A 24,507-nucleotide genomic window follows, 5' to 3' on the forward strand; every position below is an offset into this window, starting at 1 on the left:
TCCTGAGGCGGACATCCTTACTTCGACTCCATACAAGTATGACCGTCATCTTTCCCTTCATTTTCACTAAACCAATCCCGAATGAGTTCAAGGATAGAGAGTGTGTGTGTGTGTGTGTGGTTCGGAAATAATCAGTGATTACATTTTATTCTGCTATTAATAAATAAAAACGTTCAAAGTTCGACACAACGAAACCACATTTCGATATCGGGTATGAACACAACACGCATACGACGCTTTGGCTAGGCAAGTGATGCTGCTACAGGAACGCAGTAGACGCGTCGTCGTCTAGATTCTGCGGCACACGACACGCACACTCATGAGAAGACGGCAGGGTGTTACTTGATCACTTGACGGACTATCCTGCTGCAGCATGTTGCGTACATTAACCAAGTCTGGCGAGAGGGAAACGGGGCACGATGCCTACTGTGGAACACATACTGGAGGAGCACTGTCAGAGTGCGATTCTTCTGCTACGGGGAATTTGGGGTGGAAGGAATTGTTTAACGATTGGAAAAACGCGTCTTTTCAATGCACCTCTCCTTTCTTTTCTAACGTGTTTTTCGGCAACGGTGGTGCAATAGCGTATGAAGACGGGGGATGTGTGCATTGGTTGTGGCTAGAATGAGATATTTGCTTTGCTACAGTATAGCGATCATTGATCGATCGATACATTGAGAACAATCGTGTCTGCTGCTGTCAGAGCATGAAGAATTGTGCTGATGATTTCCCATTCCTGTCTCCGTTCTACGCGATGCCTTTCTTATGGCCACATACATGTAGGCGGCTATTTAATACAAATCGAAGCTCAGAGTTCAAATTGCCACAATAGTCTCCCTACTCCATTTCGAATTAAGGTTTTCCCACAAAACAAAGCCAAAAACACAAAAGTCTCTTTTTCAATCCATACTATCCCATAACTACCACCGACCGCTTTGTTCTTTAACTTCTGCCTAAATAATGCGTACATTCCAATACGTGCCGAAGAAGATTGTTGATTTCTTTTCTTTTCTTTTGTTTGCTTTTCCATACTTGATGTTCTCTCTATTGCGAGAACCGAAACTGCCTTCAGCCAACAGCTGGCAATCGTTTATTAAAACCGTGAAGAGTTTTTAGAGTTGATCCAATATATATATCTATATTTTTGTTGTTGTTGAAAATTTGTTTATGTGGAATATTGTTGTTATCCGTATTGCCGCGCCCCCCTACCGGTCGTCGCGTATGACGATTTTTTAGCAAGAGAATACACGTACGTAAAGATGAAATAATTATATTAAGTTAGCCAGTGCGCTATACAACAAAATTGTCTAATCTGAGCGTGTAAGAGGAGGAAGGTGAAGAGGGAGAGGAAGGGGACGCAACACATTATTGCGATATTACACACATGAGATAAACTGATAAACGTTTTCCAATTTTAAAATCTTCCAATTGCGCCTTACAGACGGACAAGGCCGAGCGAATTGATTACGATGCGCGTTCTAAAAAAAATCAGTTGAGCGACACACACACACACACACGCAGGAATCTCGGGGCGCATATGCTCTCACCTTCGTTCTACTTCTCAATTCAATATTATTTTGCGGGCGGCTTCAACGATACACGCACATCGGAAAAAAGAGCACCACACACAACAAAACTCCCCTCCCCGGGGTACACAATATGCCGCAAGGCTTTACTGGCATTTCGAAACATTGAAGAATAATGTTTCAACCAACAGGAAGCATGTTTGAGAACAGAGGATGCTTCCTACTACTACTGGTGGTGAAAATGTGTTCTATAAACCCTTAAAAGAAAGGTACGTCGTCAGAAAGCAAAAAATCCCAAGGGCCGTGGGGAAGCGCGCGTTGCAGTATCCCGCTCCACGGCGCCGAAATTTTGGGCGAAAAAGGTTCTCCTCTACTGCTGCTGCTGGTCGGGGTCGGTCTTAATCCTCCTCGTCGTCATCTTCGTCTTCCGCTTCGGCCAACCATGTGAGCCACTGGTTGACCTGGAAAAGTGCCTTGCCCTTGCCGGGATAAATGTCGGTGACGTCTTCCTTGTACCTCAAGAATGCGTCTTCCTCGATGACGCTCAACTCGTACATCTCTTGGAACCACCGCAACAGCACGCCTGTGGAGATGGAAAGAAACGAGCGCAACACACATTACATTAGGAATGCTGCGACACGCACAGGAGAGGAGGACACGTACCCTTCGGATAGCCAATATTGTACCAGAACACTTGAATTGCATAGACGGCGGTCAGCTGCAGATCGATATTGCCGTTCAGGAAGGCGTTCAGCACCGGACAGTACTTGGTCAAGATTTCCTTCTCCTTCTCGATGCGTTTCTTGTCTTCCTTCAAATTTTCCGACTCCTGGTTTTGCGCGCAGCACGGAAGAGAGAGAGAGATTTAGGAGAGAGCTGTGCTGAGGGGGTGGTGGGGGCGACCGCAATCGATCGACCGCGCGCACTTACCTGGTGAATGTACTTAAGCAGCACCGTCATGATAGCCACGATAAAACCTTGTTCCGCGTAGCACGACGGCTCAACATTCTCCTTGATCCATTTGTAAAACTGCTGCGGATTGGCGTCCGACAGAATCTGCTTCCACAGTTCGGCCTGCACGCGCAGCAACGGGTAGAGGAAGTTAAGGTTGCGATCCTCCAGAATTTCCGCCATGCGATCCTTGGTACGATCGCACTCCGGCAGGCTGTCCATCAGATTCACCTTGCTCTTGTTGAACAGCTCCTGCAGCGGCTGCTTGCCAATCTGCTTGTGCAGGTGCTGCAGCACGAGCAGAAACAGTGGATAGTGCTGCCCGTTCTCGGTAAAATTGGCCACGTCGGACAGCTGGCACAGGCTGCCGGCGACGCCACGCGCCAGCAGCGACGCGACGATGGTCGTGATCTTCGGAACGGTTTTCTCCTTCTCGTTCATTCCGTTCACGATCGATTTGAATGATTCCAGCGCAGCACTGTGCGACAGTTTGGTCTCCTTGTGGAGCAGCTGCAAAAATTCGATCGTTTTCGCGTGGTACGCATCGGTGCGGTCCAGCACATGGTTGAGGATCGTAATCATGGCCTCGCGCATAAACTTTTCCGGAACTTTCAGCTCGCAGAACGCGTTCACCAGTTGCTCCATCAGCGACGATTTCTTCGCCGTTTGCCTTTCGCCTGACAGCAGTTCCGTCGATTCCGGTGTCGTGCTGACACCGACGACAGCAGCATCATCATCGCCCTTCATTTCTTCCTGCTCTTTCGCTTCATCGGACGCCGTCACCTCGTCACTTGCAGTCGCAGTCGTCGGCTCATCTTGTTGTTGTGGCTGCTGCTGCTGGTTTTCCACCAACACCGGCGGCCTCGAATCGTCATTCTCGTCCTTTTGCGTCTCGGACCCAATGTCCAGCTTTTCATCGACGGTTCCGTTTCCATCCTGCTGCTCCACTTTCTTCTCCTTTTCGGCAACGTCGTCCTGCTCTTTCAGCTTTTGTTCTATTAATTCCGCATTTTCAATCAGAGATGCTTTCTTGACGGGCACTTCGCTTGGATCGGCCGGCGTTGGTGGAGGTGTTTCCGTCGCTTTGACTTCGCTGTTGTCAACAACTTCCACCACAACCTCCTTTACCGGTGTTGAGCAGCTGGTTTCGACGTTGCCATCGTCGTTGTTCGTTTCATCGTGCTCCGCTCCTACTTCGGAGGCTTTCTTCTGCTCGTCTTCCTCGATTTGTTGTTTTATGTTATCCAGCATAACGTCGCTGACGAACGTGGCGATGCGCTTCAAGTGGTCCTCCTTGCTCAAACCCTTCTCCTTCTTCTTCTTATCGGCCTTGTCCGCAGAAGCCTGCTTGCTGATCTGGTCTTTCTGCACCATTTTGCTGCCGTTTAAGAGCGAAGAGCTGTTGCCGGTGCCGACACCAGCCGCCGTGTTCGATAGCCCTCCCGCACCTTGCTGCTCGCTGCTGTGCGGACGATGCGATGATGGTTCGTGGTGGTTACTGTTCATCCTGCTGTCGCCGCCGTTCATGTCACGGCCATGTTGGTGCTGGTGGTGGTGGTGGGGATGGTGTTCAGCAACCTGCCCATGCGATCCTTGTTGGTTTTGGTAGTGATGATGGTGGTGATGTTGATTCATGTCCGAATGGTGTTTATTCAGATGCATATTTCCACCGTCGTTTGCACCCATCGGCCGCGAATTCATCCCCGGCGACATGTGCTGCTGCTGGTGGTGGCGATGATTCATCACGTTCGGAGAACTGGTTTGATTCGAAGATTGTTGCGGTCCACCGGAGTTTCTGCCCGTGCCCATCATGCCATCGGTTTGCATTGCTCCTCCGCGCGGGACCGTGCTCGAGGACGCAGAAGCTGGCGAGCTACCGGATCCACCAAAGTTTGCACCACCGCTCATCATACTGCTGCTGTTGCTATTGCCTCCCGAAAAGGCACTACTGTTGATCTGTCCGGCATTGCGCTGCTCGCTGAGAAGCGTCCTAGTGGTCAGTGGCGATGGGAACTCGTTCAGTGGTGGTCCGTTGAAATTACCCTTCACAGTGCCACCGCCGGTTCCGGGTCCGCCGCTTCCACCGCCAATTGTGGTAGTGATGGGCAGCTGGGGCTTGATGTTCATATTAGCCTTAAACAGCAGACTGTTCGGAGTAGGACGCATCTGCAGCTCCTCGACCGGGTTTTGAGGCGGGGTCATCAGATTGCGCTTGAACCGAGGCGCCAAGTCTTTGTTAATCATCATGTTCGAATTTCCGCCATATGGCGATTGATGAGATCCATTGCCACCATCCCCCCTCATGTAGCCGCCTCCTCCGCCACTGCCCTGGTGATGATGGTTGTTGTGTTTGTTATAGCGCATGTTGTTGTTGCCGTAGATCCCTTGGTTATTACGGTTATTGTGCATCCGTAAGTTGCCACCGCCTCCGCCACCACCTCCATTGTCGCGATGATCGCGGTTTCCGTAACCGTTTGAAGATTGATTGTAGCTATCGGTCGAGACAAAAAAAGAACGTGTTGTTACTTTTCAATTCTAAACAACGAAGGTTTTTTAGATAATCTTTGAGCTATCTTCAGTTCATAGTCTTACAAAATAAGTATAGTTTTAATCCACACGTTGTATGAACTACTTCTCCTTTCTTTATAGTTTTAAGGCACGTTCAAATATACAATGTTTTGTACACATCGCAGGGCCTTATGGTCAGGGAAATGGAACATTGAGAGCCCATTGACAGGAGCTACAAGTAATAAGAGCGAAGTATATCAACTCTTCAGTTCTAAAAAAAGGCAGACTCCATGCACAACACCCCATCACCCTCAATCACTTCGCTCGGTGCTCGCTCTGTGCAGCAGCAAGGGAAGCAAGTGAATGCGGAAACGATCGTCAAATGAGCTAAAAATAGTATCAATTAAGGCTGGCAGCAACTTACCTTGACGGCAGTAACGGCGATGGACTGGATACGCTAAGCAAATTGAAACCATCGTTTAGATTATGCAAATTGAACGAAAATTTGCCTATCCAATCGCGTTGCTCACTGCGATCGTTGTTGCGATAGTCGCGGTCCCGATTTCGCAAGTGGTTCAGCCCGGGCGGAAGTACATCATCGTCGAGGCTGAGCTCCTGTATCGGGGTCGGTCCCTCGACCAACGCCACCTTGCGTGGTGTCCAGTTGTTGTTGCGCAGTTCGATCAGATCGCGCAGTAAGAAACGAATGCGCGGAGGGAACATCGACTGCGATTGTGAGTACCTTTCAATGCGTTCGAAGTACTGATCCATCAGCTGTTTTCCCAGCTCTGTATCCAGATTCTTTCCGCATGTCCGAATGAGCTGGGCCAAACATTCCATGTCCTCGCAGTTCTTCTCCGTCGATGAGTTGGACTTGTTGGTGAACAGCGAGCGAAGCATCTCGTAGAGGTGAGGCTCGCCCAGCATGCCGAGCTTGTACAGCTCGCCAATAAACTTAACATTGCCCAATATCTTTTGTTTAGCGACATTTTTCTTCTCCTCCAAATCATCCGTTAGCGGGCTTTCCGAGTTGATGAACTGCTCGCTGTACTTGACGCGGTTCTCGAACTTGTCGCGACAAACGTTCAGCAAGATTTGCAGGAAGGTGCTGGATTTGCTCTTGTCGATGTCGGTTTCTAGCTCTTTTTGTATACGCTTGCACAGCTGTGCGTACATAGACGAGTACTTCAATTCATCTAAAGCCTTGTCGAAGATCAGCAGAATAACACCGTTCAAAATTTTCGGCGAATTAAGGTCTAGTTCAAGCAGTTCATCACTAAGCTTCTGGAATTTCTCTGGGGTAAGTTTGTTTAGAATACCACGAACCTAGGTAGTGAGGGAAGAGAGAACAGAGAGAAGAAAGAAGGAAGAGAGTTAAACAAGTTGCAAAGCGAGTGTGATACATCGAAAGGCACAAATGGAAAATATACGTTACTTTTCGAAAAATCGAATCAATTCTGGCCTCTTCGGTGAGTCCATGTTGCGGTGTGTGGGATGGTGGGACCCAGCGTCGGCTAGCGGGGGGGACTGGATTTTCCCTCCCCGTGGCGCGAGACTCTGTCCCCGTTTGCCTCGGGTCTTCCGTCTTGAAGGTTGGCAAAGCACCAGCAGTAGGATATGCACTCCGCAACCCGACCGACGGCGGAACCGCAATTTTTTCTATTTTTCCCGGAATGTTGGACGAAGAAAGTAGACTACCGTTGCTATGCAGAGGATGCTTCTGCGATGATCCCGTTACCTCGCAGTACTGCTTGTTGCCGTTGGTGTAGCGCTGGACCGACGGTGTAGGTTTCGTTAGGGACCGAATTTTACTCACGTACAGATGCGCTTGACAGCGCGATCGCACACGGAGAAGAACTTAAGTTTGTAAAGCGAGAAGCAGAGGTACACGACGACGACCACCACCACTACTGTACTGTACTGTTGTTCTCTGCTTGGTTACCAACCAAGGCAGATGCGCTTTCTTGGATTTCTCTTTGTTTATCTACCCGAAATAACAGTCAAGCCACTTCAGGAGTGTGCATGCAAGAGCGAGAGAGTGTGTGTTTAGTGTGTAGCTGCTTCCGGTTGGTATGACGGTACGAGAGCACTTTCGCGTTTTACTTCTTCTTTGTCGCGTCCACTGTTGTATGCGATGAAAGATTCACACTTACGATACGCCTAATGACGCGCGGGGGACATACACCGACGAAACGTACAAACACACTCAACCTGAGGAATGAACACACCACACTACGCCACGTAGCTTAGCTTGCACGTTTCTCTTTGCTTCCCTTTACTTCCTGCTTCACATCCACCGCTAAACCAGTCCGTGTTCGATCGTTAGATCACACAACCACGACCGGTTTCGTTTTCCAAGCACACGCGTTACACCGAGAATAGTTTTACCATAAGCTGGAAAACACTATGCCTGAAAGAAAGCAAAATATTAAAAAAAACGTAAGTCGTCAAATCGCACTGTACACTGTACTACAAACAATGCATAAATCATCAGCGCACACAGTCAGTCGGAAAATCGTACATTTGTATCTAACCTACAAAAAGTTAATAAACACAACTGCAAAATCTCTCAATGTATAAGTTCGTTCTGTTTATGCGCACGGCGCGAACGTAACGCTTTGTGCGTACCCCCTAGAATATATGTGTGTATGTGTGCGTTTTCCCCTAAAGGCGTTTATTACGGGTGAGATTCTTCTTTCCCTCATTCCTTCAAATCAGTCATGGCAGCGGTCATTGACTCGCACCGACGCAACAAATCATAAAAGCTTTTCATTTCGCCTTGAGACTAAGCCTTCCCTACAGTCTTGGGCCATTGATCTTCAGCGTTCCCAGAGCAACATCAGCAAGTAAATCGTCTGGAATGAAAGATCACCGACGCAAGGAGGAGAAGAAGTGCATGAACAAAAGAAAAGAAAACTTAAGACAATCACCATGGCGTGGCGTGTGTGTGTGTGTGTGTGTGTGGTGTGGGTACGGGATCACCAATGCTCACGCTATAACGCCAGCCTTCCATTTCCACCATCAGCACTACCAACCAATACCAACAGCAATGCGAGCAAGCGGCAGGACGTTCCACCGTATAAGCGCGGTATTAACTTTGCATGCGCTTCATCAATTCAAGCCAGAGCAAAGTAGGCGGCCTTTTCTCGATACGCGTTTGGCAAGTTGAAGGACATGAACCGTTCAAGATCAAGGAACTTGTGTACGGCGAACGCAACTGACGGCTTAAGTGAAAGATAGCTAAGCAACGTCTCATCGGAGCTGTGGGACAGATGCAACTTTTAATGTTTTTTTTTGTTCGTCCACTTTTAAAAAGCATCTAAACATATTTTTCGCATATTTTTTGTGTTATTTTAGGATTTTCATGCATATTTTTCGTCATTATTTCATAGCTTAAAGGGAGAACTCTTTTTAGAGAGAATTATAAAAAAATAATAAATTAATGGGAAAACTCAACTCAGATCATAACACTATTAACTAAACTTTTTTTTTTTATTTGCTTTGGTGTGATAATGAAAATACGACATCTATCCGTAATAATCATTAAATTAAAAAAAATGGAGCGAAGGAAGAACAAGCATTAGTTCTTTAGCTTAAAAAATACTATCGTTTATTTTTTTCCATTCATGAGATAATAAGAACAAAGGATGTTCTATCATCCCGTCAGCTTTTTGGTCAATCGTTCAAAACGGAACAAAAAATAGAACTCGAATGATGCTGTGCTAGGTATGGTCACATAAATGTATGTGTCCGCAAAGGCCGCTATAAAAAAGTAATTTGTGTTGCAGCAGCAATGTGAAGAAAGAAGCACACTCCTCTTACGGGAGGTGCAACTCGAAAAGGGAGGATAGTTGAGTTTATTCAGGTAATGTTCATTCGATTCAAATTTGGACAATGTTCAATTATTTTACAATCTTGAAATCGAAAGAGGAACACCCGAACACTATAATAATAATATTTCAATAGAAAACACAACTTATTCGCATGATGATATTGATAACACAAAATTAAGGACAGGCTTAGTGCTGCGAGATATCAAAAAGATATCGCTAAAAAACGACATGCAGGTCGGTCTGTAAGATTCCTCTGGTTAGCAGTATTAACATTTCACAACATAAATAAAACACTGTAAACAGCACAGATGCAAAATTGCATCGCTATGACCTAGTTGCAGCTAAAATGGGTCACGTAGATCGGCTATGAGGCTATGAATCCGGTAATGCGTTCAACATTTGTTCCATCGAAGTAACCATCTTCTTCGAATATGCAATGAGTAAACATTCTACAATCTAGCACAATGCAAGGTAAAAGAGCTTATACGAATATAGGGGAAGTGTGATAAGCGTAAAGAGAAAAGTGTAATTTCCGTCACACACAGCTTCACCCCCAAACCTTGACACCGTAAACTTAACCCATGATTCACCGCGATTCAGGGAAAGATAGTCTGAGTCTGTCTGTGTCGCGTGAATCACAAGGAACTGAACGCAATTCGAGACGACAAAGAAGTATAACATCACCTAGAATGGTGTGAACGAGGTCATCGCTAAAGTAACGGATTGCGTTAAAATCTGTACAACCTACACTGATGAGCTTTAAGCAAGCGGGCACACTGTGCGCTTTAGATAGAGAACCCAAGCATTATTCCAATTATATATCGAAAACGGTTTGGTTAGTTTTTATGGACGACTTCGACTAATTTCTTCGGTCGTCTTCATTCGCATCTTCGAATTCCATACAAAAGCTTCCTGCACAGCTTTTATTTCATGCTTCACTCCATAGCACTCAGCATCGTACGTCTCTCTAGCTCTGTAAAAAGGGGACGATCTCTCACAAATACACCTTTGCCCCGCGAGTCAATCTAACTGGAACCAGGCGCACAGCACACCACCGCAAAACCATCGTAGTGTGGGGTTTGGAAAAAAAAAGAATAGAAAGCTGCATGCACAAGCACAGATTTTCCGCCAGTGCGGAAGAAGCTATACGCAGGGGCAACTGTGTGGTAAAAAAAAACTATTGCTCCCGATTTACAGTCAGTCGTGTGGCATTGATTGTTAGCACGAGAGGGATGCTTTCGCGTCAACAGAGAAAATGCGTCAAATATATCGACGAGTGGACTGATACACGAGGAATGAGTTAAAAATACCATTCCGCTCTAAAGCACTATGCGCTTCCTTCCTTCCGACCATCAAGATAAACTAGTAGACTATGATGAATTGCTACTGCTACCACACTACACACTACTACTTCGCTTTCGCCCACATGGCCACTTTCTTTGAGGCAGACAAAAGCAAATTCCCCACACTACTAGATCACGCAATAGTTAACTTCCGTACTGTGTGTTTGTATGGGTCTCTGTACGATAGTGCCAGAGTTCCATTTATTTCATCACGCATCTGCTCGTCACAGGATATTATCTCGTAACAAATCACTGCAGCCCAGTACGGTTGCCCCTTTACACAACGAAAATGGCTGTATAAACTAAGGAACAAAATGAGTACACCAACCATCCACACAGCGAATCCACCATTTTCACACGCGCAAAAATGTCCTTCGCGACACACTCAAATGATTTTTACACTACCAACACACACCTCGCGTTATCGACGACGATGTAGAGGAGACAAAGCAACCCAAGATGGTGTAACTGTAATACAAGAATACTACGCGCTTAACCCATTTCTCATCGCACCAGCAGTTAATGCGCCATTTGGCAAACGTTGATAATACTGATCAATAATAAAGTTCATGAGTCATACAAAAAGAGTGCGTACGCAGCAGTAGCCCTAGAAAACTGATTTTAACTCCATTCGTTTACACCAACACGCGCTGCTGCATCACCTACAATCTTTCAATAGCACTGAGTAGGGCTTCATTTTGCATTTTCGAGAATCCATGTTCGTTTGCCGTCTGTTTCTTCGCGCTTACCTGCAGTGCGCTGCTGCGGATACCAACAGCACAATTCTGTAAGATCCTTACGAACTTTTAAACTAGTTCGCAAAGATGTCCTTGCTTAATTCTCCTAACTCCCTACACGCAGATTTTTTGGGTTTATTTCCTGCAGCAAAATAAAAAAAATATATATATCACACGAACCGCGAGTTGCATCCACTCGTGGTCTGGAACGAACAATCACTCTGCCTTGCTGCTCTCTGTTCTCGAGCTTTCTTGGGTCACATCTTCCACTTTGTTTCTGTGTGTGTGCGTGCGATATTATTTGTCTCACTACTACATCCTACCTCTATTTAACCCACACACGCACATGAACATTCATCAGATTACCTGCCCGTCTGTTTGTATTACTTACTGCTCCCTTCCGGATGCGCGGAACTTGGCTCAATATCATCAATTTCAGAGTGTAATTTTATGTTTAATAAATCACATTATTCACAGTTTCTCCGGTAACGCATTGCCTGGAATACTGTACATCCCACAAGCCCTTCATAATATTGGTGTAATCTTACACAGCACTCACGCAAACACTCTTACCTGAAGGTAATATACACAAGCGTCATAGCACAAGAGCATGCGTATGCATGTAAACGAAAAAGCCAACCACAAAATTCAGAAGAAGGGTTTGGACTCTGGATTGCTCACCCCACACAAAAAAATTAGCCTCCTTCCTACCTACTTCAAAACGGCCTACAATTTATGGATTTTTCACACTGCACTGATAAATCAAAAATGTTATTCATTCTATCATCCTGCACATTTGTGCTCTTCAAATGTGAGCATCACTTACAGAAATAACGCACTTAATGACCTTAGCCCCAAGGGTAGATTTTTCAGCCCGACGGATGTATTATTCGTGGCTTGAGTATTATCCATCGGAACAATTTTTCACAACAATTGCTTCCCTTGGTCACATTGTACAGTGCGAAAAGGCCATTATTGTTCACCCAACTTGTCAATGATGGCCGATGCACATGGTATCACTGCGCAAGGTAGCAGGAACAATCGATGAAAAATAGCCGAAAATCACACAGCAATTTGATGCAAACTAATCAATAAAGTTCCACGTGCCTGATGCGAAACGGATATGTATCAGAACAAAACGATTGTAATTAAAAAGCACCTGTAATATTAAACGAAATGGTAGGTATATTGATGGAAGCACTTACGATGCCCACGATGCTCAGAATTAATGTGTCACGCCACACACACACAAATATTCTTGTCGGAAAACTTTTTTTTCGATTGTGCCGAACAAGGTGTATGTATAAAACGAACCTAAATTGCGAGTTATGGTCGTGTGCGTCGTGCAGCTCGCCCATAGTTTCGGTGGCCCATTTCCTTCGATTTCCGGTTCGCAAGAGCTTTGGTCTACACGTAACAGGTTATTAACCGTGCAGCGAACTGATGCGGTTTGTACTATTGTGGCTTTTTTGCAACCTACTCTTTGCAAGGTACTGTATCTAGAAAAACGTAAACAGAGGCAAACATTTTGTGCATTGCCCATGCATTTTCCAGCGTTGGGTAAATAATACATGGATGCGAGATTCGATCAGCAGCAACGGTTTTCGGTGCTTCAGTTGAATGGATTTTCGAACTGTCATTTATTTGACAGCAGCTTTGTGTACATTTCGCTTGTTTACGTTTTTTCAGGAATTTGTTTGTGTTTTACCTAGAAAATGGCTCCAACGCACGTACATTTGCTGTTAAACCAGCTGCCGGAATACTTTGATAGCTCGGTAACGATGGAGCATATTGACGCTATGTGCGATGTGGGGGACACCGGTGAATCTGAGCCTGAAGTTCCTAAAGCTGACCTGCGAAGCATTCCCATGGTGCAACGTGCGATACACGATTCGGCGTTGCTTGATCTGATGCGCGACATGATTCGAGAGGTTGAAAATATACGCCGCACCGCCGGTTTGTATGATCAGTACGATAATTGGCAATATTTATCGAAAAAGTTGAATATCGAGCATTTCCAATGCTTCATTTACGCAATGATTTGCCTCGCTGAGCTCCACCCAACGAACGGGACCCATCGGAACCTTGCCATCTGTGCGGCAAGACTGTACATAGTGTTGCTGAGCACGCCCGGACAGAAGCAAACGACAGTGTTCGACGAACTCGTCTTTGCGAAGAGTTTAGACGTGTTTAAGCTCATCAATCGACTTTACGACCCCGGAAAGGCGGATGCCGGATCTCACGGAAGACTGAAGGTGACGAACGAAGTCGGTCATCTGATAGTAGATTACATATCCATCCTGGAAGATTTGCAGCTTTTGCTTCGCTGCATGACACTGAAAAATTGTCAATCTTCGAAGCATAAGCTGGTCGAAACGTTTAAGCAACTGCTGATTTATTGCATAAAGCATGCGCCAAATCGCCCCGATGCAGAACAAATGGCAGAAAACATATTCGCAACGCTAGCCATGATTTGCCTGCCCGAGCATGACGATCACAACCAATGCACGACAACCATTAGCATGATCTTGAACAAAACAGCCATATTTTATACCGCGGAGTATAAGAATGCAGCGTTGGCCTTTCACGTGCAAAACGTGTTCTTGCGACTGCTGGAGCAAAATCCCCAAGACACGTGTGAAGTGTTGTCCAACTTCATCAAATCAGTGCTAACGAACCCGCCCACAGTGTTCTCGCGTCCCGACGACTACGCCACCCTGTTGGACACGGCGGTACGCTATGAGCTTGTCATGTACAGGAAATGTAACGTTTCCATTGTCGGTTTCCTGAAACAGATAGAGGCGCATGCGGAGGCTAGCACTCGCATAAATGCTGTAGAAATGATATCGAAACTAGCGATGGTCGACTGTAGCGTCGATTGGGAGTTGTTCCAGTCGGAGATATCGAATGTGCCGCGGGAAATTGAATTGATTAAATTACTGCAAACCAAGCTGCTCGAAAAGGCCAACACGGTAAAGCTGAAGGCATTTCAATGTTTGCTGAAAATCCTTCAAAATGGTAACAAAACAATGAAGCAAATATTTCACGACGCGTTCTACTCCGCCAATGCAGATGAAGACGAAAGAAACTATCTGCAGCTGAACGATGTTGAGGAGCTTTTCCGAACAGCTGAGCTCGAGCTCGGCATTTCCCGAGCAGCGCTCAACTTTGCTAACCATTCACCGTCTCCCATGGCGAAGGACTCGGCGTCTTCCGGTGGTGCAAAAACGATTGACAAAGCTCCCACAACGAGTCAAAAGCTATCATCCGATGTGCCAGGTATGGAAACGATCGAAGAGATTCTAGCATCCCTCCCGAACACGATTTACGATGGAGCGCTATCGCCAATCTCGGCAATCAGGCGCGTGGCATTGTCCTGCCTGGAGTGCATACTGGAGCTGAACAGAGACCGTATCGATGAACCAATATTCGATCACATCATTACCAGGCTGGCGAAGGATCCGGTCATGCTGGTGCGCCGTACCACGCTGAATGTGCTCAACAAGCTAATCGCACTGTACCCGAACTATTTGCCGCTCATCAAGCTGTGGTCCAAATGTTTGCTCTTCTTCCTGGACGACGTTGACCAAAAGCTGAAGGAATCGGCCATGGAGAGCCTGAAAGCGAACGTGTTCGATAACATCTGCCGGTACGAAGATTCCTCGTCCCGCAAAGTGTTTACACCGTGGATGATCGTACGCTCCATACTGGTGATCGGGAAGATAAACGTGCTTAAATCGGCCGTCGACTCCTGGATACAGAAATCCATTTTAACGTAATTATTTGCCACAAAAACGTTCTCTATTAAAAGCGTGCTGGAACGAGAAGATTAATTGCAAGTTTCACTTTTCAGCACCAAAAACCTCAGCATCATAGAGTCGCACATCTTCACGGTGAACTGCAGCGAAGCATGGATCATCCTGGCGATTATAGCAAACAAAATGAAGTCCAAGAATCCGGACCTGGTCATAAAAACGATGAACGATATACTGCAACAGGATACGGTAAGTGGAGGTGAACAATCGCCTATTCTAGCCTTGGCTGGTTGCATTAATCCTTCCCTTTTGCATTTGCAGTACAACTCCCCAATATGTCTGCAGTACATCCTGTCCGTGATCAAATCTTGGCTATCGGACTTTACCAGACCCGGCCTAAATCAGTTGTTTAAAATATTGACCGATTTGCTGCGCACTGGCAGCACAAACATATCACTCGTGAGCGACATTTACAGTCTGTGCTGCATGATAAAGGAAAAGGCAGATGGCATGATAGACGAGGCGTGGATTGCCGGGATACGAGATAGCAGCGCGGAGTACCTGCTGCACTTTCATTCGCACTACGAAAGTGCGCACGTGGCCAACGAACGTTACTTGATCAGCTTGCTCGTGTACGCGGAAGCCGCGACCGATTTGAACAACCGGCCCGACATTAACATTCTGCAGATACTGTTAAAGTATTTGGCTCGCATTGCTGCCGATGAAAGCTTTTGTAAGCATATGCGCCGCTGCCACCTATCGCCTGGTGGAACACATTTTGCAAATGTTTCTGTGCTATGCTTTCTTCCTTTCCAGTACTGGTGCAAACCAATCAGACGCGCAAAATTAACGTTACCATAATAGTGCTAGCACGGTTTGGACTCCGTGATGGAACGCTGGCCTCGACGGTGATTGCGGATTTTAACCGGATACTAAAGTTTAAAACCATTCATCAGAGTATTTTGTGTACGCTAATAACGGCATTTGCCGATTTGTGCAAAAGGTAAAATAGCGCTGAAGCATATGATTACCCGGCTCGATTAACTTCCCGTTTGAACCATATTCCAACAGACACACGTCGCTGGTGGATTCATCGATTTCAACCGTCATCGGACAGCTTAGCTCGCAGTACCTGGCTGTGCGAAGCGTTGCGTTGAACAATCTTAACGAGCTGATTCTGCAAGACTATGTGAAGATGCGTGGCACCGTACTGTTGAACATTCTGAAGCTGATCATCGACGAGGACGACCATATCGCCGCACAAGCGTTCTACGTGATACAGCTGTACGTTAATTCGAAGAATGAGAAGCTGCTGAAAGTTTCCCTGCTCGAGTGTGTGTACGTGTTCAACAACTATTTGGTAGGATAGGATTCGCTCATTTTTGCTGTTCGATAAGCTTGTTTTCATGTACCACCGCTTCGCAATCTCGTTTCGAAACAGAAATACGCAGAACACGACATGTTCCCGGCGTCGGAAATCGACAACGAAGAATGCGATTTGGCCGGCAGTGACGAAAGCTCGCGACAGAAGCGTTGTGCCATTTACGATTTCTTCGTAGACAATATAGACGACATGAGTTTGCTGAAGCTGCTGAAGAATGTGAACAAAATCCATCAACAGCTTTCGAAAGGCAGATATGTCGAGTGTTCGCAGGGTGTCGCTACGCTCATCGATTTAATCTACGTATTTAAATGCATGTGCGGGGTGCGAAGCCGCGATAAGGCCAAACTGTCCAAGGGCGCTGGAACGATTGGGAACGGGGACGATACAAATGCCGATGGGGACGAGGGGCCCTCGGTGAAAAGATCCCGACTAAAAGCGGCACATACGCAGAGCGAGACTGAAATGGTAGGTGTGGGCAACTGGTAACTTCAACCGGTTGGTTAGTTAGGACAATTCTAATATATTACATTCGCATTTGCAGACAACGATTGTGGAAAAAATGATAGCAGTGTATTACAGCTTTCAGCAGGAAGTGCGCAAATACGTTCAAAAGCTGGAACCGCGGCAAATGGAGCTGGTAGAGAAGCGGTTGGAAGAGCTGGCGCTGACCATTGCCGGAAACTTTCGGTCGTTGGTAGAGTTTGCCAAACCGATGAACTTTTGGCGATCCTTGCTCAAGCTCGTCGACAGTTCAAAAGATGGTAGGCGAAAGCACGGCAGAAAATCGTCCGGCAAAACGAAATCAGACGCAGAGAGTGCAGGTGACAGTGACGAAGAAGATGAAATTGCCGACGATGTGTTGGATTTGGAAGGTGATTGAGTTTTGCAACGGGCTGATAAATATCGACAATAAACACGGCGCCTTTTGTTTGCACAGTAAGATCAACATTAACGCTAATTCAAAATGAAGTAATGCGAAAGTAACCATATCAACTTATTCATTTTTAGTAGTAACTTCTCCACTCTAAATACCTGTCGCGACGGATGAAGCTGGGACGGTACAGAACATTTAGCGTCCCAGTACTCACATACGCCTCTTAGCACTTGGACTCTGTCCAAAACTGACGAAGCCCTTTTAGCCGCGTTCGAGATGAAGACGCTCAGAAGGATTTTTGGCCCCGTATGTGTGGGTGGACAATGGAATGACACCGGACGACCCAGCCCGTAAAGTCCTTTTAGGTCGTCCAAACGGACAGAAGAGGCGTGGTAGGCCCAAATTGATAGTGGAGTGATGGCGTTGATGCATCCGCCAGAAAGGCCGGGATAACGGATTGGTAGACGACGGCGCTAATCCGTGAGCGATATCGAAGATTGTTGCAGCAGGCCAAGACCGATAAGCGGTTGTAGCGCATGATAAGCAAGTAAGTAAGTAAGATGAACAAACGAGGTATCGAGACTTTTGAAGCTATCCCCTCCCGGGATGACTACCATAGTGGCAACAGAAAGAAATAAGGACAGCGCCGGAACGCTACAATGATTGGACTACGTGATTTCAATGGCAGAGGAACGCAGACAAAAAAATGAATTCTGTAACGGGCAAAATTGTAATATGAAAATTTAAACGAAACGATGGATTTGCTTGCAGTATCCAACTAGCTAATATAGCCTGACACATGTGAAATTGTGCTTCACTGACAGCAAAACAGCTAGCAAAACAACAACGCGAAACACAACACGCGATACCGGTGTTGCATGTGAGTCGTAAGTTTTGGGCCCCTTTTTTCTAGCGATTTGCCGTTAGAGATCATTCAATTAATATCAGTAATGCAACAACACTGTTTGTGCTTCAAGTGGGTAACTCCAATGAATGGGTAACTGTTTTTGCAGGAAAGCAATACTTTTGCACCACCCGTACAATGGAGGAACCCGTGGAGGACTCTTTCGACCAGGCCGTGAAACTGCCACAAAAGCGCTTCTATCGCCAACGTGCCCACTCGAACCCGATAGCTGACCATAGCTTTGAGTACCCAACCCGGCCGGATCTGAGCAATTGGAATGACCTGTACCCGAACGTCGGCGATCGGTGTGTTGCGTTTGCAGACATTGGCTGCGGTTATGGCGGATTTTTGGTAACGCTTGGGGAAACATACCCAGACAAGTTAGCCCTCGGTATGGAGATTCGCGTAAAGGTGTCCGATTACGTGATGGATCGCATCAAGGCGCTGCGCCAGCGACATAAGGGAAGGTACGAGAATATCGCTTGCATACGGACAAACGCGATGAAGTACTTGCCGAACTATTTCCGCAAACATCAGCTAGAGAAACTGTTCTTCCTGTACCCGGATCCACACTTTAAGAAAGCGAAGCACAAATGGCGCATCATTAATTCCACGTTGCTGAGCGAGTACGCGTACGTGCTGCGGCCGGGTGGCCAAATTTACACCGTAACCGATGTGCGCGAACTACACGAATGGATGTGCAAGCACATCGAGGAGCATCCGTGCTTCCGGCGCTTGCCGGAAGGTGAAGCTCAGCAAGACATACTAGCACCAAAGCTGTTGGACAGCAGTGAAGAGGGTCAAAAGGTAACCCGTATGAGTGGCGAAAAGTTTATGGCAATCTTTACTAGGGTATGATTCGTGGCGGTTCGATGGTTCGCCATTATTTTTGAGTGGTGAAATAAAGAGACTATATCTTACGTTACGCGTACGATAGGTCGTCAAAATAAGCAAAAAGGCTGTAGTTATCGCAGGGTCTCGATCGATTGAATGTCTGAATAACTCTACTTATTTGCTAGCTTAAATCCTACACACTTAACACGTACTCAGTATCAATAAGTGAAAAGGTTTAACTAAGCTTAAACATTATCGCCCAGAACAGATGGGAAGAATAGTTAGGAGAGATTTTTTTATTTTTTTTAGCAGGACTTGGCCATATTGGCTGTTGGATGCCCAACAACTGGTACGAGGAAGCCACAAATCGGCGCAATGTACTAGATTTTGTGGCAATGTTTGGGCTTCCTTTTTCCGTCGCTGTCCGCTCCGTCGTGATCGAAAGGATTCCTAGTGTTTGTTTGGCCGATGTACTATTATATGATACATACTCTCTGTCTGTTCAGAAGTTTATAATAGCATTCAAATGGAAACCTAATTCCTTCACTACTTCTAAGTACCAAAACTCGTGACCATACGTGTGAGTCAGCTGCAATGCTAACGATATCTACAACTCATGACCTTAAACTGGTAATGTTGGCATGCACAGAATTAAAAAGGTGGCTTGCGTAACGTATTAAAGGCGGTCTGATGACCGGGGCGGCGGTCACATGGCAGAACCGGCGATCAAATCCCTCCCTATATCCAGCTACGGGTAAAAACAATTCACAAAAAGCCAAAAATGTGTGGCAGGCCGTGACCTCTTGAGGTTACAGTGCCAAGGACGAAGAATGTTAACTTTTAAGGTAGTAACATCCATCTGTCTGGATATTGTCCCCTTTCTGATATTTCCAATAACGCACCATACTTTCGTTTTCTCATGGTAAGAGGTCGCCATCTGTGACTTAAGGTTTTTTTTTTCCTAAAATAATATTTTCCGATGAGAATTTATACTAAACGAAAGATATAATATAGTATGCGTTCGCAACAAAGAAGAAGCATTACGACCTGGAAAGTTGTCCAATCACTCATTTGCACAAAAAATATTCGGTGAATAGGCTCTTTGAATGGTATAGAATTGTATGGCAATGGTGCAAGTCTATACAGCAACCTCTATGCAAGCAGTTCCAGGGCGCTCCGACGATAGATACGACAGCGGCGCCGGTCTTCACACGGCAGGGCTGGGGATCAAATCCCATGTGGGTCGCTCACCCGTAGTGAGGACTGACTATCCAATTACGTGGTATCATTAAGTCTTGTAAACCAGAAATGCCAGGCATGACCTAAGAGTTCGTTATGCCAAAGAAGAAGAAGAAGAAGTTAGAAACTACGGTGGATCAAGCCCACATTCAATAGGAGTTTAACGTTATCCAAATGTTGTGACCCCGGACGAGCTCACCCCTTCATTGAAAGGTGTCCTTTCACGGTTTGGAGAAGGTAATGTCTCCATTCCGATGTGAATTCTGTATTCTGTTTTGTAATCTAGTTTTAAGCAATACCGCCAGGCCATCCTTTATGAATAAAAACTAAAAACCCCATACTGTTGAACAGGGAAATTGGCGATGCTGTGACTTAACGCGCATTATTGCATCAAATTGTGCTTGATAATTTCGAGAGATTTATCAGTTCCATCAATAATCCTCTGCACTTCTAATCTTTGAATTGCCAGTATATGTTCCAATATTTCATTAGTCTCCTGTAATGCTTTTAGATGTTTCTCCTTCTCCAGGTGTTTGCTGCAAAGAGTGTAGTGTAGCATGCATGTATAAAATTGCGTATGTCCAGCTCCTACAACCTAACGGGTTGATCTCCTGCAGCATAATACTTACTTGTCGGCTTTTCTATCGCTCTTCGTTAACACCTTTCTCCGCACAGCCAGCTCTTGAGCTTTCTCTGCAATTACAGCATCGATTTCCTGGCAATTTTTTTGCAACGCATCCGAAATGTTCATCAAGCTGTTCTGCTGTTTTCGCAACTTGTCATACAGAGCGTGCAGCTCAGCTAGCTCGTTTCGTAAATTTCTAAACAAAAACGAAGGAAAAAATAGGGTCAGTTTGTGAGCGTATAAAGGCATGGTGCTTAGTGCGAGAGAAAGAAAAAACAAACTAACTTGGATGAATCGTCGAATTCAAACTGCAGCATTTTCTCCAGCAGAGCATTACACGGTCTGATTTCATTGATGGACGCAACATGAACTTCGTACGTTTTCTGTAGCTGCTTTTCCGTTTCGGCAAGTGCTTCGATTTCTCTTTCCAGCGTGTTTTGTATATCCCTCATTGCAGTGGCCTCTTCGTCCGCCACTATGCGATCGGTTAGTTCCGAATGTTCAATTTTGAGCTTGATAATTTTATCTGCCAGTTCCTGGTCGTTCGTTTTCAGCGTGACGATATTTTCCTGCAGCTCATCGTGGCGCTGCTGCAGTGCTTCGATTTGTTGCTTTAATTGGGGGAGCTGATTTTTCATGTCATCGATATGACGATTGATCTGTGAATAACAACACACCGCATTATGCGTGAATGATCCTTCCTTCCTGGGCACTACAAACCTCGATAGGTGTGGGCATGCCATCGCTGGCTTTCTGTGACTTGCTTTTACCCGCAGTGAATGTTTTGCCGCGTAAAGTACGGTTCTACCAACTAACGCTACTTACATTGTTCGCACGTATTTTATTTTCTTCCTTCGTTATTTGTTCCTGGTTTAGTTGGGTATTTAGCTCGCAATACTGTTCCACGCAACTGTTGGCCATTTCCAGCACACTTTCCTTCACCATGTTTATGTAGAACAGGTAGTTAAGGAGTATTTTTAAGAGATGTACAATTTTTTTACCCGCTGTAAATGGATATGTTAAAGCGATAAGCGTTGGCATTTTTCGCGATGCACTGATGGTTCTTACTTGGTTTGACGAGATCTATGTAAAAGAACGACGTTTGTTTAGAATCTGAACATAACTGGTAGATGTGATTTATCCTGGCTACCAGTTCCACCCGTTTGGCTGTAAGTGTTTCGATCGATTCGTTGTACATCTGCAATAAACAGCAAGGAGTGTTTGCATTGGTAAAATAGCACAACAGACCAAACAGAGTGATCCGACTAGCGGCTTACGTTTTCGTAGCTGGAAACATCGTAGTGCAAGAGTTTAAAAAAGTGGAGTATCGCTTTGTACACAAACTGTTCGGTAGGTTTTTCCAAATCTATTGCTTTGATTTTAAACGGTATTATACTGTTCCAATCATCGATAAACACGGCGTTACTCATGTTGGTTATTTTGTGATCTCACCACAGCACCGAACACACAACAAAGCTAGCTAACAAAACAATGCATTTAAACAAATGTCCGTTACCCCACTGACAGTTCCCTTCGATGGACGTCCGCCAAGGTTACTGTAGACGAGACAGCGCACTGTCGTCGGAAGAGATAAAAATAAAATTAATTATTTGTTGCTTTTTAAATATTGGACATTCGTCTATTGTAGGATAGTGTAGATGTACCAGAATCTACAATTAATAGATCGGTCCTTTACTTGAAATGATCATTAAACGGCTATAAAATGTACCATTTTGCATCAATGTTACCACTTCCGAACAATGTATGCTCATCCTTGAACAAAATATCTAAACCTTGGGCGATTGCTTTGGTGCTAGGGCTTCCCACAGTGCCTTTGTTGTTTACAGAAATATTCAGTGGGATTGTAGAAGGACGCGTTCCGTGACCAACATATTGTGTGAGCGAAATTAAAGCTTGTAGCACTGCCGTACGATGAACAACAAGGATCGCTACATAATTAACACCAATTTGGATAAGCTGGTGAACAATACCAACTACAATGCATTACGTTCTGAGTGTATACAACGAAATATGCTATCGCAGACAATGGCGTCTCGGATTGAGGTGAGTCACACCTAAATGTGTGTTGGGGTGCGGCACACCTGCTTTTTTGTATTGCGTTTACCTACGGGTTTTGCTCGTTTTTCCCACAGAGTATGGCTCAAGATGAGATAACCAGGCATAAAAAATTGTTTGAAAAAATCACCAAACGCGGCCCGAAAGCTTTCGATACGCTGTTGAACATATGCCAGCAGATGTTTCCAAAGGCGTATTCTATACTGAAACCTTCCTCGAACGACCATCAAATGCATTCCACACACAATCCACAAAGGGTACGATCGGTGAGCTGCAATGTGGCCCCAAAGGCGTACTCGTTTCGCGGTCCGGGTGATGTAGAGGATGGCAAAATGAACAATATCGCGTCGAACGCGCTGGTCGAAGAGAGCAAATGTATGCTGGAAGTTTATCCCGATATACTGCCAACCACGTTTTCTGTGAAGCTTTCCAACGGACCGTCGGAAACACACCCGAAAGTGCCGGCATATCCGATGAAGAGTCGCAATCGGGGCGTTGCGTTCATTGTGAACGTGATTACGTTTTTGAAAGATGTACATCCCAAACGCAACGGGGCAGATATCGATGGAAGGAACTTGATTTCTATATTCCAACAGCTGGGATTCGTTGTGTTTTATTACGAGGACATTACCATGGCTGTAAGTTTGGTACGAACCGTTTAAGAGCATTCCATCTGTATGCGTGTCCTTTGTACTTTTAGGATTTAAAGGAACTGTTGGTGCAGTTGAAAGATTCGGAGCACTTGTCCTGCGACTGTTTCGCCTTCTACATCCTTTCGCACGGTGACCACAGGAAAGGCAGCGACTACATTTTCCTGCACGATAATTCGATCCTACGCGTCGAAGATCTTTTGACCGAGTTCAATACGGTCAACTGCACCAGATTGGTACGCAAACCGAAACTGTTTTTCATTTCAATATGCCGGTAAGTACATAGGATACATCAATTCTAAAAACTGGATAGAGAGTACAGCTCTCCTAACCCTATTGCGTTATTGCAGCGGAGTTCAATCCGATTTGGGACTGTATCGTTTGTCAACGAACACGGAGCGCGATGGTATGATCGACTCGAGAAAACCTTTACCTTCCAATATTGCCACATACTGCGACATGCTCGTGTGCTATGCTACTGTGCCTGGTTTTGCCGCCCATCGAGATACCAACACGGGGTCATGGTTTGTCGAGAGTATGTGCAAAATCTGGTCCGAGCATGCACACGACACGGACGTGGAGATCCTGATGAAGCTGGTTGGTGAATATGCTGCCACTTACCGCACAGAGACGGCTGCGTTACAAACCATCTGTACGGAGCAGAGAGGATTTTTCAAGCAACTTTACCTAAACCCAGGCTATTATGAGCTCCCGTCGGAATTGTAATTGTAAGTTAATTGACATGATGATGAGTCACGTGGAGGACTACTCATACCATCTTTTTCTTTTTCGTATGATTTATTTTTTCAATATCTGCTAGTGCCTTATATGATCAGTAAATAATATTTCAGATGAATAATTTAATTGTTTGCTGCCAAGAAACATGAAAGTATTACGATGTAAGACAGGATAGTATTATCCTACTAAACTATGAACTACTTTTTTTATTATACATTATCACGCCAAGTACAGTGCTGGAAGCTGTTCGTGTAATCTCCATTTCGATAAAAGTTCTTTGACATAAAGAAAGGGTAGTACAATAAACATTTATATCTTTTCAACTATGGTGATCTACGGGGTGTGGGATGAAAATTATTGCTGCGGGTAAACCAACATATCTCCAAGGAAGAGCTCTTTTTCTGCCAGGCAAGGCCACAACCACGACGGGTGTTACATCGAAGGAGAAATGTCTGAATTGACTCTGTGTTCCACAAGTATGTGTAACAAAATTCTGTAGCATCAGAAAAATCCAAAAGGGGCAGCGACCT

General features: G+C 45.5%; 5 protein-coding genes across 23 annotated transcripts; 3 read left to right on the top strand and 2 right to left on the bottom strand.

The window, feature by feature from the left end:
* Positions 1–115: 115 nt before the first annotated feature.
* On the bottom strand, positions 116–12,190 carry LOC118512368 (eukaryotic translation initiation factor 4 gamma 2). 14 transcript variants are annotated; one of them, XM_036056699.1, is made up of 6 exons: positions 12,104–12,190; positions 6,421–7,395; positions 5,410–6,311; positions 2,457–4,968; positions 2,190–2,355; positions 116–2,109 (listed from the first exon to the last, which is right to left on the bottom strand). In XM_036056699.1, exons 3-6 carry the CDS (start codon positions 6,159–6,161, stop codon positions 1,925–1,927), a joined length of 3,615 nt encoding a protein of 1,204 aa, XP_035912592.1. In that variant the 5' UTR covers positions 6,162–6,311; positions 6,421–7,395; positions 12,104–12,190; the 3' UTR covers positions 116–1,924. The 14 variants fall into 14 exon arrangements, with proteins under 14 accessions (XP_035912592.1, XP_035912593.1, XP_035912601.1 ...); XM_036056700.1 differs by lacking the exon at positions 12,104–12,190 and adding an exon at positions 12,058–12,080; XM_036056708.1 differs by lacking the exon at positions 12,104–12,190 and adding an exon at positions 11,887–11,905.
* Positions 12,191–12,271: 81 nt separating this feature from the next.
* On the top strand, positions 12,272–16,977 carry LOC118512367 (condensin-2 complex subunit D3). Of its 2 annotated transcripts, XM_036056696.1 has the most exons (8): positions 12,272–12,388; positions 12,588–14,673; positions 14,752–14,902; positions 14,975–15,386; positions 15,470–15,656; positions 15,725–16,013; positions 16,095–16,502; positions 16,579–16,977. In XM_036056696.1, exons 2-8 carry the CDS (start codon positions 12,614–12,616, stop codon positions 16,915–16,917), a joined length of 3,846 nt encoding a protein of 1,281 aa, XP_035912589.1. In that variant the 5' UTR covers positions 12,272–12,388; positions 12,588–12,613; the 3' UTR covers positions 16,918–16,977. The 2 variants fall into 2 exon arrangements, with proteins under 2 accessions (XP_035912589.1, XP_035912590.1); XM_036056697.1 differs by lacking the exon at positions 16,579–16,977 and having other exon boundaries at positions 15,725–15,991; positions 16,095–16,357.
* A 455-nt stretch (positions 16,978–17,432) lies between these two features.
* On the top strand, positions 17,433–18,772 carry LOC118512389 (tRNA (guanine-N(7)-)-methyltransferase). Of its 4 annotated transcripts, none has more exons than XM_036056762.1 (2): positions 17,433–17,858; positions 17,925–18,772. In XM_036056762.1, exon 2 carries the CDS (start codon positions 17,954–17,956, stop codon positions 18,671–18,673), a length of 720 nt encoding a protein of 239 aa, XP_035912655.1. In that variant the 5' UTR covers positions 17,433–17,858; positions 17,925–17,953; the 3' UTR covers positions 18,674–18,772. The 4 variants fall into 4 exon arrangements, with proteins under 4 accessions (XP_035912655.1, XP_035912656.1, XP_035912657.1 ...); XM_036056763.1 differs by having other exon boundaries at positions 17,433–17,798; positions 17,889–18,772; XM_036056764.1 differs by having other exon boundaries at positions 17,433–17,791.
* A 158-nt stretch (positions 18,773–18,930) lies between these two features.
* On the bottom strand, positions 18,931–22,035 carry LOC118512384 (GRIP and coiled-coil domain-containing protein 2-like). The gene is made up of 6 exons (XM_036056755.1): positions 21,791–22,035; positions 21,582–21,711; positions 21,339–21,517; positions 20,799–21,172; positions 20,518–20,709; positions 18,931–20,424 (listed from the first exon to the last, which is right to left on the bottom strand). Exons 1-6 carry the CDS (start codon positions 21,941–21,943, stop codon positions 20,271–20,273), a joined length of 1,182 nt encoding a protein of 393 aa, XP_035912648.1. The 5' UTR covers positions 21,944–22,035; the 3' UTR covers positions 18,931–20,270.
* Positions 22,036–22,300: 265 nt separating this feature from the next.
* On the top strand, positions 22,301–24,303 carry LOC118512381 (caspase Dronc). 2 transcript variants are annotated; one of them, XM_036056752.1, is made up of 5 exons: positions 22,315–22,577; positions 22,667–23,227; positions 23,290–23,513; positions 23,590–23,967; positions 24,060–24,303. In XM_036056752.1, the coding sequence occupies exons 1-4, from the start codon at positions 22,446–22,448 to the stop codon at positions 23,963–23,965; spliced, it is 1,293 nt and encodes a 430-aa protein (XP_035912645.1). In that variant the 5' UTR covers positions 22,315–22,445; the 3' UTR covers positions 23,966–23,967; positions 24,060–24,303. The 2 variants fall into 2 exon arrangements, with proteins under 2 accessions (XP_035912644.1, XP_035912645.1); XM_036056751.1 differs by having other exon boundaries at positions 22,301–22,577; positions 23,590–24,303.
* Positions 24,304–24,507: the final 204 nt, after the last annotated feature.

This window comes from Anopheles stephensi, chromosome 3 (genome assembly GCF_013141755.1).
Source record: "Anopheles stephensi strain Indian chromosome 3, UCI_ANSTEP_V1.0, whole genome shotgun sequence".
Taxonomy (NCBI): Eukaryota; Metazoa; Arthropoda; class Insecta; order Diptera; family Culicidae; genus Anopheles; species Anopheles stephensi.

Coding starts and splice junctions, on each gene's coding strand:
- LOC118512368 (XM_036056699.1), bottom strand. CDS start 6,161: ATGTACGCACAGCTGTGCAAGCGTATACAAAAAGAGCTAGAAACCGAC. Junction 4,969..5,409: donor TCGCCGTTACTGCCGTCAAG/GTAAGTTGCTGC, acceptor CTCGACCGATAG/CTACAATCAATCTTCAAACG. Junction 2,356..2,456: donor TGCTTAAGTACATTCACCAG/GTAAGTGCGCGC, acceptor GCGCAAAACCAG/GAGTCGGAAAATTTGAAGGA.
- LOC118512367 (XM_036056696.1), top strand. CDS start 12,614: ATGGCTCCAACGCACGTACATTTGCTGTTAAACCAGCTGCCGGAATAC. Junction 15,657..15,724: donor TTTGCCGATTTGTGCAAAAG/GTAAAATAGCGC, acceptor ATATTCCAACAG/ACACACGTCGCTGGTGGATT. Junction 16,503..16,578: donor CGCAGAGCGAGACTGAAATG/GTAGGTGTGGGC, acceptor TCGCATTTGCAG/ACAACGATTGTGGAAAAAAT.
- LOC118512389 (XM_036056762.1), top strand. CDS start 17,954: ATGGAGGAACCCGTGGAGGACTCTTTCGACCAGGCCGTGAAACTGCCA.
- LOC118512384 (XM_036056755.1), bottom strand. CDS start 21,943: ATGAGTAACGCCGTGTTTATCGATGATTGGAACAGTATAATACCGTTT. Junction 21,173..21,338: donor ATAAAATACGTGCGAACAAT/GTAAGTAGCGTT, acceptor TGTTATTCACAG/ATCAATCGTCATATCGATGA. Junction 20,710..20,798: donor GAATTCGACGATTCATCCAA/GTTAGTTTGTTT, acceptor GTTTTTGTTTAG/AAATTTACGAAACGAGCTAG.
- LOC118512381 (XM_036056751.1), top strand. CDS start 22,446: ATGAACAACAAGGATCGCTACATAATTAACACCAATTTGGATAAGCTG. Junction 22,578..22,666: donor CAATGGCGTCTCGGATTGAG/GTGAGTCACACC, acceptor TTTTTCCCACAG/AGTATGGCTCAAGATGAGAT. Junction 23,514..23,589: donor TTTTTCATTTCAATATGCCG/GTAAGTACATAG, acceptor GCGTTATTGCAG/CGGAGTTCAATCCGATTTGG.